The sequence below is a fragment of the Cyprinus carpio genome, chromosome B10 (genome assembly GCF_018340385.1).
Source record: "Cyprinus carpio isolate SPL01 chromosome B10, ASM1834038v1, whole genome shotgun sequence".
NCBI classification, from domain to species: Eukaryota; Metazoa; Chordata; class Actinopteri; order Cypriniformes; family Cyprinidae; genus Cyprinus; species Cyprinus carpio.
In genome coordinates this window covers 6715845-6727811 of record NC_056606.1, presented here as the reverse complement: position 1 = coordinate 6727811, position 11967 = coordinate 6715845, and the positions used below count along the sequence as shown (strand labels likewise).

The window sequence follows — 11967 nt, the reverse complement described above, 5'->3', positions numbered from 1 at the left end:
GAGAGATGAGTCTGAGTCAAGACAGAGACCAGAAGAAGGCCCTGTCCGAGTCTAGAAATAGACCATAAGAGGGTTGAGTCTGAGTCAAGACAGAGACCATAAAAACTCACACCACAAGACAATACAGACAACATAAAAAAAGAGACCAGAAGAGGGTCGAGTCCAAATCAAGAAAATCAAGATGAGTCAAGACAGAGACAGTCAAGACTGAGACCCGAGAGACCCGAAGAAAAAAGAAGAGGGTTGAGTCTGAATCAAGACAGAAAAAAGAAAAGGGGTTGAGTCTGAGTCAAGAAAGAGACCAGAAGAATGCCCAGTCTGAGTCAAGACAGAGAAAAGAAGAGGGACGAGTCTGAGTCAAGACAAGGAAAAGAAAAGGGGTTGAGTCTGAGTCAAGACAGAAACCAGAATAGGGTTGAGTCTGAGTCAAGACAGAGACCAAAAGAAGGCTGAGTCTGAGTCAAGACAGAGACCAGAAGAGCATTGAGTCTGATCTTGACTGAGTCAAGACCAAGACCATGAATATATGGTCTAAGACAGGGTTATTCAAATCTTGCCCTGGAGGGCCAATGCGGTGCAGAGTTTAGTTCCAACCCTAGTCAAAAACACCTGAGCATGCTTATCAATGTTTTTGGGCTCATTAGAAAATCACAGGCAGGTGACTTTGATCAGGGTTGGAACTAAACTCTGTACCCCATTGGCCCTCCAGGGCAAGATTTGAATAACCCTGGTCTAAGACTTGGACTTGTGTACTACAACACAGAATTTTGGTCATTTTTGGGTGAGCTGTATCTTTAATAGCTATAAGCCACAAACAGAAATAGAATTTCACAGTTCAGTCTTGTTTGAGGATGTGGAATTGTTTAGTGTGTATGAAACGCCTAATACAGTGACAGTTCCTGTCTGTTGTTTACAATAGTCAAAAGGTCACTTCGGTTTTTGTTTTTGCTGTTGTTGATTCCTGTAATTTCAGTTTGAAGAATACAGATAATTAGACTGAGTTTTAGGGTTCTTAATTTCCAAAATTTTTGTTTTCCCTTATTTTATTACAAAACATTGCTAACTTCCATGAAGTTGTTGGGATATTTTGTATCAGTTTTTAATTGTTTGGTCAAAATTTTGAAAGTACAATCAACCCTACAGTATCTACAGACCATCATGTTTTTGAGGATTATTTCCTGCTTGATTAAGAGAAAACAGAGGGAAAATAATCACAGTAACTTCAAGATTGCTGGTGTTTTCATGTAGTTTTGTGCACTGTAGTGTTCCTGAAAGGAGATGAAAACTGTGTAAAAGTGCATGGAAAAACTTTCCCATTTAAAATAGCATTTCCGTATCTAATTTATGACAGGGTTGTTTTTTTGTTTAATACTTTTCTCCGGTCACTGATTTCTCTTTTGTTAAACATATTGACTGGACCAGTTAAGTGTGTGTATTAAGTTTGAATTAGTGTATGAATGTGCATATTGTCTTAAGCCTGAACAAAATATGAATATGAATGCATTATCACTGAAGACTGTTAATCACGGTTTTACTTATGTGGTATTAGTGTTTTTCCACTTAAAATGAGAAATGTGGAGTGAATCTTCCTGGTCTGGGCTCAAGCGCTGTCTCATTAAATCTCATTTTGCCTCCTGCAGTCGAAGCGGTTTTCGACAAGCGATGTTACAGCTGCACATTTTTTGCGAAATGCTTTTTGAACGATATACAGAAATTTTTAATGGATGAGTCCTAGTATGTTTAAGCATAACATCTTGTTGAGTTAGTGCACATGTAAAGATTTTTGCCTTTATTTTTGGTTTATCTTCTATTTGTTGGGCCTCATCTGATATGAGAGTTTCAAAAATGGCGCTGGGTTGGTAACGATACAAGTTTCCATTCTAAGTTTCTCTCTAGCTATCAAATTGCCTTTAAAATGTCACTTTTCCTATATTATCACCCGTTGCAATGCAGCAAAGCCTTATTAGTACATGTCTGACTCGTTTATCTGCCCAGCTCAGCCCTGTATCATGCATGCTGCCTTTGGCAAAGAGGTTCTTTGGCAGAGGAAGTATGATTGTGTAGTTGTGTCACACAACACCCTAGTGCTGTGAATGTCCTGCACTGTATCTTGCATTTTACTCACTTCCTATGGCACTTACCGTCTGCTTGTATGGATTAATATCATGATTGTTATTGTTTTTCTATCCATAGTTCTGTAGTTTTTTTTTCCTTGGAAATGTCAGTTTTATTTGCATTTAAATTTTAAAAATTTGCTTAGCTGTAATAATGGGGCAGGACGTGTTTGGTTGTGATGATGCTTGTTTTTGTCCTGTATGCAACTGCAAAAACGAACTGATGTGTTGGATATTTTTACGTCTGTATTAGACATTTTATTTGCAAATCTATTGTTCGATTCATTTGTAAATGAATAGAAGATGGGCATCCGTCATTTTATACAACCAGAGCCATCATTAGATGGACATACTGCACATTTTTATGATATATAATCAGATATACGAGGCTATTTATGGTCACAGAGAGAAAGAGTCTAAAAGTCAGGAATATCTTTTGATGAAATAATAGTAGAAATTATTTATATTGCATTTGTTTCTTTTTAAATACCACCGGGCAAAGATTACCCTTTTGCTTGTGGCAATGCAAGGAAGAATATATAGAGATGTAGCCAATGCACAGTCGATTCTTACTGGTTGTTTGTTTGTTATTGCTCTTGTATCTTGGTTAAGCTTGGCTCTGATATGTAGGGCAAGCTGGTGAGATGAATCTAAAGGTCATGACATGTAGTTGCATGCCAAGATAATAAACACAGTTACATCATCACTTGAGTGTTCAGACTCTTTCTTATACCCCCAGGATGCAGTTTTATGAATAAGCATGACATCTGCTGGTCTACGGTGGTACGGCACGTGAGGGTGGGCTACTTGACTACAATATCCTCACCTGGACAAACTGAAGAATTTATAGCTCACAAAAATGTTTTGTTATGATGTGTGGTGTGAAAATGAGAAGGTGTAACAATGCTTTTTAAACAATTTTCACTAAGAAATTGCTAGTACATTTCACAAACATAGTTACAAAGTAATGTCCATTAATGTTGAATTAAACATGAAATTTTAAAGTAGAAAGAGTGAAACAGTATTGTCTTATAAAATATGCAATAACATTTCTCTTCACAACTTAAAAACATTTTACAGCGCAAGGCCAATAGTTATGAAAAACCCTGTTGACTGTGAAAGTAAAATGAAAAGTTTCCCAAAAAAATGGCAAGAGAAACTTCTCTTAAGGAGGAAGAAAATCTGATCCAAGCCAATGTTGTAACATCACAACCTGGAAGGGGCTGAAAGGACCATATTTATGTTATAGGCATATTATAGTTTTTACATGTTTGTACTATTTTACTATTTTTGCAAACTTTCAATAAAATAGTAAGAAATATTTAGCTCAGACATCAAATTTTCTTTATACTAACACACTAGCCTCAGAATTTTGTAAATCAAAAGATTGTAATAGTGTATTTTAATATTAGATTACAGTTAGTAAGAAATACATGCAAATTAGTCAGAGGAAGATTTCGTTCCAAACCGCATACTGCTTCTTGTTCCTATATCTGCATTTACCATGTATTCTATACATAGTATATGGAAATTTTCCATAAGCCTGAACTACCAAATACCACTTGTATAGACCTTAGCCAGTTTAGACACCATAATGAATTTATTCATTAGCATTTTCACAAAACTTTTAAAGCTGTTTTATGGAGTTTTTGTCTCCTGAAAGTATTTATTTTATTTTTTGTTTAATTTTTTATTTTATATTTATTTTATTATTATAATTTTTTTTTTTTTATCATATCACAGTTCTTCTTTGGCATGTTCTATACTTACTTTCTACTTTTTTCTACGGTAGGCATACTTGTATACAACATGCTCAACTTGCATTTACTATCATCTTTGATTTTTAACTGCTCTTTTTTTTTCCTTATTACTTAATTGGACTGCCAAATGTTTCAAAATTTGATGTAAAAATGTGTAATTGTGTTTATTTTCTAAATTATAAACATATCTATTCTTTTCAGGTAAACATGCAACATAAATTAACATGACAGCAGTGTAGCATACTACTGTTTGAAAAGTTTTTCTTCCACAACTTTCTAAACATGCTCTATCAGTATGCAGAATGTAGTACGTACTGCGCAGAAAGCAGTGCGCTAGTATTCGATTCCATTCCGAAGACTGCCGAGGAGTGCGGCGGCGCATGCGCAGTGCGAGCGGGGTTTGGTTTGTGTTTACAGCAGCACCGTTGCTGGCTAATGTGCATCGCTGTTATGTCAAGCCTCTCCGGAATAAAACGCTTTTGTGGAAACAGGTAGGATGAGTGGCAACGATGCACACCTCCGTGTTTTCATTTATTCTACACGTCAGTTTCGTTATTCAGTAGTTTAGTCGTTTTAGGAGGAAGATATAACACAATATATGCAGATTTGGATTTGAGGCTAGCATGCTACAATGTGTTAGCCCGTTAAAGGCCGTGTGTTGATCTCTGCTTCACTGCATGACACAAAACCTGCAAAGATCTGCTGTCTGAACAGCGCAAATCCCCATCTTTGTGACAGAGTCTATTTTAAACAAAGAAAACTCGAAAAACAATTTTCCAGCAAGGACGTTGTTTGTGTGTTACTGTCTAAGCATATATAATATATAATTAGAGTATTTGCTCGCCTCTCATGGTACAAATGCATCATCTGCAATAGATGCAAACTTAACTGCATTAACGTTACTAAATTGTGTAACGATCGTGAATCTAGTTGGATGTGTTTTGATGGTCATGTGTTTGACTTTACTAGCTAGTGGTTCTGAAACGAATCATTTAACGCTAAATCCGCCAAAAACATCTTTGATTGTTAGTTCAGTGACTCTTTCTGCAGTTTACGTTTTTACGCCAATAGGTGGCGCCAAGTGACTGTCGTCTATGTGTAATAAGCAAGTCGTTGAATCATACATTCAATTCATTCATCACCGAGACAAGTGTTATAATTTTCCGTTCCATTTTCTGTTGTCAGTAGTGTAGCAAAGTTTGAAGCTCAGCTCACATAGAAGTCACTTTCAAACCAAGCAGGTTAGTGCCACTTGAATATTAGTGAAATCTGCATAGTGCAATTTTTTGCTCTTTTGCACGGGTTCCTGTTGAAATGAACTGAAATGAGCAATGGGAAGTGTAACTGTAACTCAAGGCTGGAAAGCACATTTTGAAGTATCGCATCAGAATCGAGTGATGGAAACGCTGGATTTCGAAAAAAAATGCCTTAATTAGCAAAGAAGTTTTTACGCTCGCTTGAGGTGGTTTTTGACTTGTGCGAAAAAGGGTTAATGCGTATAAAGGGAGATGGAAATGCATTTTGCTAATAAATTCCTCTAAGCGCATCAAAAAAGTCGCTATGTGCGCTATGAGACGGCAAATCCTGACTAACCAGCGGACCGATCTCATTCCACAGCATCTGAAATGTTGTTATGGTCAGTTGGAAATTCCCGAACAAAGTCGGTCATCAAAGTATTTCTATATAATTGCCTCCAAGAGCTGTTAAAAGACTGCGTTCCCAAACAGCAGCATCCACATCTGAAAGCAATAAAAGCATTCATTGTGTTTCGTCTGCTCGTTCTGAGGTGCAAGTCATTTATTATATATGAAAATTATTATATTCAGTAGCTTCTCCTACTTTTCAATAGTGCCAGTTTATCAGGAAGTGATGATTTTGTTCTCTTTGACTCGTTGGATGGAAACAGTGCTTGTTCGCAAATGTTTTGTGTGGTATTCCAATTTTGCGCACAAGTTAAATTAGCAATTTTGGATGGAAACCCGGCTAGTGAGAATGATTCATTGATAAAACAAAAAACAATTCATTGATTGAAAGCAATAAGATCGCTAATTGTAGCACCACCTTATTCCTCCACCCAGAGGTGGATATTCCCATTACTTATAGTGAGTTCAACTCTCATAAACGCACATTAATGTCGCTAACATGTTTTCAGGTCGCATAAAAGTTGTCTTTGTTTTTTTCTGAGAGGTGAAATAACATATTTATTTAATCTATTGTTTCAATAATTACACAGCCATTCATTTTAAAGTGAGCAACGCAACAAAAACCTAGCCTGAAAGCAGTTTGACACAGACCAAAGCTGTACTGTTGCAGAAAATATATCTATAATATAAACATAAAAAACATTCATAATACAAAATATTTGTATTTCAAGTAAATGGTCATCAGAGAGTCCTAAAAATGTATCACTGCTGAAAATTCAGCTTTTAAATAACATTTTAAAAACATATTAAAACATAAAATGGTTATTTTAAATATTAATGTATTATTACAATATTTTGCAATATTTCTATATTTTTGATAAAATAAATGCACCTTGGGTGAGCATAAGAGACTTCTTTCAAAAACATGAAAAAATCGTCATGATCCCAAACTTTTGACCTGTAGTGTCTGTGTATGTGTATATGATCACATATATGAACAGTTTTATATGAAGTCTTTCATTGGTTGAAAAACCTAATAGTAGACTGTACGCTTTATAAATATGTTATAATTCCCAATGCGCTTGTGTTCCTCAAAAATAAACATGCTCCTCAGTGGATGTTATGTTACCAAGGCAGCGATGGCGAATCACTCAAGGGTCTATCGGTCATCTGGGAAAAATAACTGACTTGCAGCACCACTGCTTCCATATGAACATATTGGACATCATGTTGAATTGTTTCCCAAAACACATGGGATCATGTGAGTTGAGTGATGTGTGAGCAGAGGACAGGCAGAAAGGCCCAGTGGATGACCATGTGTTTTACGGCACAGTGACAGATGCTTCTCATCTCTGGGGTATGTGAGACAGCTGGCCCACATGCAACCGCACCCTGACTCCATATCACTGACAGAGGCCACATGCTTCATTCAGACATTTCAACTACCACTACAAACCTGTCTTGACGCTCTTTTTTTAGTTTTATTCTTTGCTTATTTAATATTTTATTGAAGCTTGTTTCCACCACAGGATAACAAAAGAGAAAATAATAATTAAAAGAAACTTTATCTCACAGTTTGTTTGTTTGTTTTTTTTCATTTCAATTCTCAGGGGAAAAAAAAGTTGCAAATTTTTATTTTTTATTCTGTGCAACAAAAAAAACCCTGAATTGCAAGATGTAAACTCAGAATTGTGAAAAAGTTTGAATATTGAGTTTATACCTCATAATTGCGAGCTAATAACTCGTAATTACATGATTGTTTTGTATTCTTTGCTAAAAAAAGAACAGAATTACCAGATGTAAACTCAGAATCTTGAGAAAGAAAAAGTCTAAATTGCGAGATATATACTTGAAATTCTGAGAAATAAAAGTTAGAATTGTGAAATAATTTCTTTTTTTTCTATTGTTGCATAAACAGGCTTCCTACTGATTAGTACAGCTAGATATTGGTGATTTAGCTGCAGGTGCAGCTGTAAAGGTTATTGGTGCAGACTATGCTCACTGCTCACTAAATATATATTACTAGCTGTTTCCGTGTATTTTTACCCTCTTTCTTTCTCATACTGCCTTTCTTTATTTTGCTTTATCTCTTACTGTATTATTTCTAGAGTCTGTGTCAACAAAGCTTTATTTGCGTGACTGTAAAGGATTACAGTATTGCTAAAGCATTTAACTATACCTGCATAGCACAGACTTAGCAAATAGGTGTATTTCTCACACACTGAATCTACAGTATTATCAGCTTCTCTTTCCATCTTATCTGCTCAGCTCCTATTTTCTCCCTTCATAGGGGAAGTGGATTGGTGTTTTGTAGTGCATGGATACAGGACTTGGCTAAATCTGGTTTTTGTCTTTAAAGGGATAGTTCACCCAAATATCAAAATTATGTCATTAATGACTCACCCTCATGTCGTTCCAAACCCGTGAGACCTCCGTTCATCTTCGGAACACAGTATAAGATCCTTTTTAGATTTAGTCCGAGAGCTTTCTGTCCCTCCATTGAGAATGTATGTACGGTATACTGTCCACGTCCAGAAAGGTAATAAAAACATCTTCAAAGTAGTCCATGTGACATCAGAGGGTCCGTTAGAATTTTTTGAAGCATCGAAAATACATTTTGGTCCAAAAATATCAAAAACTAACGACTTTATTCCAGCATTGACTTCTCTCCCGGGTCTGTTATGAGCGCGTTCACCTCACATCCGGTTCGCGAACGAATCACTCAATGTAACCGGATCTTCTTGAACCAGTTCACCAAATCGAACTGAATCGTTTGAAACGGTTCGCGTCAACAATAACAGTCGCGTCAACAATAACAGTCACTCAAACAGTACACTGACTGAACCGAGCCAGATAACGAACGAAACATTGACTCGTTCTCGAGTCAAGAACCGGTTGCATCGGTTTTCGGATCACCGGTAGTGATGGAAGTTCTGTTTCTTCTCCGCGAACCGGTTCTTTCGGACAGTTTGATTCAATAAACCGGTTGCCGAAAACGGTTCACCAGTTCTTTTGCACTCGACGTAATGACTTCATTGGCGATGATTGCCCTTGATTCAAGCCTTCGGTTTACCCGCGCTCATAACATTAGCAGAGAATCAGTTCAGAATCAATCACCAAAAGAACCAGTTCAGTTCAGACGCGCTGAGTGTCAGTCTGCTTCACGCATGCGCAGTATCATCAGCTCCTCGGTTCTCGAATCGGACGCGTCCGACAGAAACGGTTCTTGACTCGAGAACGAGTCATTGTTTCGTTCGTTATCTGGCTCGGTCATCAGTTCAGTCAGTGTACTGTTTGAGTAAATGAATTACTCCGGGATATTGGTTTATTTTGAACTCAGAGGGAGTGTCAGCCATGTTAAAAAAGTTAACAGCTTAAGTCATTTGTGGATTAATGCTTATTGTTGACGCGAACCGTTTCAAACGATTCAGTTCAATTTGGTGAACTGGTTCAAGAAGATCCGGTTACATCGAGTGATTCATTCGCGAACCGAATGTGCTGTGAATGCGCTCATAACAGACCCGGGAGAGAAGTCAATGCTGAATAAAGTTGTAGTTTTTGCTATTTTTGGACCAAAATGTAATTTCGATACTTCAAAAAAATTCTAACGGACCCTCTGATGTCACATGGACTACTTTGAAGATGTTTTTATTACCTTTCTGGACGTGGACAGTATACCGTACATACATTCTCAATGGAGGTACAGAAAGCTCTCGGACTAAATCTAAAATATCTTATACTGTGTTCCGAAGATGAACGGAGGTCTCACTGGTTTGGAACGACATGAGGGTGAGTCATTAATGACATAATTTTAATTTTTGTAAAAAACATCAAACAAAATTCAGTTTTATCCTCAGTACAGTACGTTCGTGTAAAGGACAGGAAACAATAGGGAGTGGGGAAAATATACCAATTGCCTGAAATCTGACATCAGGCGGAAAACTAGACTACTGTGCTGGAACTGTAGACAGCTTCATTGATTATAACAGGATTGATTTATTTTGACACTTTGTGCCGTGCCACCATTAAAGTTCCTTTTGGTCACTCTGATTGATCAAATGTTTCCTGTTTGGTTTGTAGTCCAGCAGTGAGAGTTAAGAAATCAAACAACTGGCGTGCTTTTGACCAGGCAGGTGTGCAGTTGCTGTGGTGACAGCCAGCTGAACGCTTTCTGGGAATAGAAGACGACTTCTGAGAGAAACCCTCAGTCCTCCCTCAGTCTCACCTGTCTTCTCTGTCTGCTTCAGTCCAACTGTCTCTCACTCTCTGATTCAGTTCATCTGTCTCTCTCTCTGCTTCAGTCCAACTGTCTCTCTCTCTGCTTCAGTCCAACTGTCTCTCTCTCTGCTTCAGTCCCATCTCTGTCTCTCTCTCTCTCTGTTTCAGTTGGCTCGGTCTATCTGCTCCACTCCATCCCATCTGTCTCTCTCTCTGCTTCAGTCCATCTGTCCCCACCTCTTCTTCACACCAACTGTCTCTCTCTCTGCTTCAGTCCAACTGTCTCTCACTCTCTGATTCAGTTCATCTGTCTCTCTCTCTGTTTCAGTCCATCTGTCACTCTTTCTCTGCTTCAGTCCATCTGTCTCGGTCTCTCTGCTTCAGTCCATCTGTCTCTCTCTCTGCTTCAGTCCATCTGTCTCTGTCTCTCTGCTTCAGTCCATCTGTCTCTCTCTCTGCTTCAGTCCATCTGTCTCTATCTCTGCTTCAGTCCATCTGGCTCGGTCTCTCTGCTTCGGTCCATCTGTCTCTCTCTCTGCTTCGGTCCATCTGGCTCGGTCTCTCTGCTTCGGTCCAACTGTCTCGCTCTCTGCTTCAGTCCAACTGTCTCTCTCTCTGCTTCAGTCCAACTGTCTCTCTCTCTGCTTCAGTCCAACTGTCTCTCACTCTCTGATTCAGTTCATCTGTCTCTCTCTCTCTGTTTCAGTCCATCTGTCACTCTTTCTCTGCTTCAGTCCATCTGGCTCGGTCTCTCTGCTTCGGTCCATCTGGCTCGGTCTCTCTGCTTCGGTCCAACTGTCTCGCTCTCTGCTTCGGTCCAACTGTCTCGCTCTCTGCTTCGGTCCAACTGTCTCGCTCTCTGCTTCGGTCCAACTGTCTCTCGCTCTCTGGTTCAGTTTCAACTGTCTCTCTCTCTGCTTCAGTCCATCTGTCTCTCTCTCTGCTTCAGTTCAATTGTCTCTCTCTTCAGTCCATCTGTCTCTCTCTCTGCTTCAGTCCAACTGTCTCTCTCTGTGATTCAGTCCAACTCTCTCTCTCTGATTCAGTCTCACCTCTTTTTTTCTGCTTCAGTTCATCTGTCTCTCTCTCTCTGATTCAGTCCAACTGTCTCGCTCTCTGCTCCAGTCTCACCTGTTTCTCTGCTTCACTCCATCTGTCTCTCTCTCTGATTCAGTCCAACTGTCTCTCTCTGATTCAGTCTCACTTGTCTTTTTCTCTGGTTCATTTCATCTGTCTCTCTCTCTGCTTCAGTCCATCTGTCTCTCTCTCTGCTTCAGTCCAACTATCTCTCTCTTCAGTCCATCTGTCTCTCTCTCTCTGATTCAGTCCAACTCTCTCTCTCTCTCTCTGATTCAGTCTCACCTGTCTTTTTCTCTGCTTCAGTCCAACTCTCTCTCTCTCTCTGCTTCAGTCCAACTGTCTCTCTCTCTGCTTCAGTCTCACCTGTTTCTCTGCCTGCTTCATTTCATCTGTCTCTCATTCTGCCTCATTCACACCTGTCTCTCTCTCTGACCCAGTTTCATCTGTTTCTCTTTCTCTGCCTGTCTCTCTGTGTCCCTCTGCCTGTTTTTCTCTCTGCTTTAGTCTTCCTGTCTCTTTCTGCCTCACTCTGCCTGTCTCTCTCTCAGTTCCTAAGCCTGCTTATCTCTGCCTTAGTCCACCTGTCTCTTTGTCTTAGTTTGCCTGTCCCTCTCTGCTTAAGTCTGCCTGTCTCTCTCTGTCTCAGTCTGCCTGTCTTTCTCTCTACTTGAATTTACCAGTCTTATTCTCTGCCTCAGTCTGCCTGTCTTTCCCTCACTGCCTAAATCCGTTTGTCTCTCTTTCAGTGCCACAGTCTACTTTTCTGCCTCTATCCATCTGTCTATCCCTCATTGTCTTAGACTCAGTTTGCCCTTCTCTCTCTTCTTAAGTCTTCCTATCTGTCTATGCCACAGCCTGTCTCAGTCTAGCTGTCTCTCTTTCACTGCCTTAATCCGCTTGTCTCTCTCTCAGTGTCTCAGTCCACCTGTCTCCGCCTCATTCTACCAGTCTACCTGTACCTTAGTTTGCCTGTCTTTCTCTCTGCTCCAGCATACTTCTCTTTCTGTCTACTTCAATTTACCTGTCTTACTCTCTGCCTCAGACTGCCTGTCTTTCTCTCATTGCCTTAATCTGCTTGTCTCGCTCTCTCAGTGTCTCAGTCAACCTGTCTCTACCTGTCTATTTCTGTTTGGTTGCCTTAGCTTGCCTGTC

General features: G+C 39.3%; 1 protein-coding gene and 1 long non-coding RNA gene across 5 annotated transcripts in view; both read left to right on the top strand.

Annotated features, from left to right (window-relative positions):
• Positions 1-225: 225 nt before the first annotated feature.
• Positions 226-2820, top strand: LOC122138661. The gene is made up of 2 exons (XR_006155724.1): positions 226-541; positions 716-2820. It is a non-coding gene; the product is annotated as an uncharacterized LOC122138661 (long non-coding RNA).
• Positions 2821-4183: 1363 nt separating this feature from the next.
• LOC109079148 (rab GTPase-activating protein 1-like) overlaps positions 4184-11967 on the top strand; it is an 81954-nt gene continuing 74170 nt past the window's right edge. For 2 of the 4 annotated variants that reach the window (XM_042732259.1, XM_042732258.1), the window contains exon 1: positions 4184-4365. In XM_042732259.1, the coding sequence (XP_042588193.1) occupies positions 4255-4365 (111 nt within the window). In that variant the 5' untranslated portion in view covers positions 4184-4254. The remainder of the gene's footprint in view (positions 4366-11967) is intronic. The other 2 variants (XM_042732257.1, XM_042732256.1) reach the window with 1 other exon arrangement.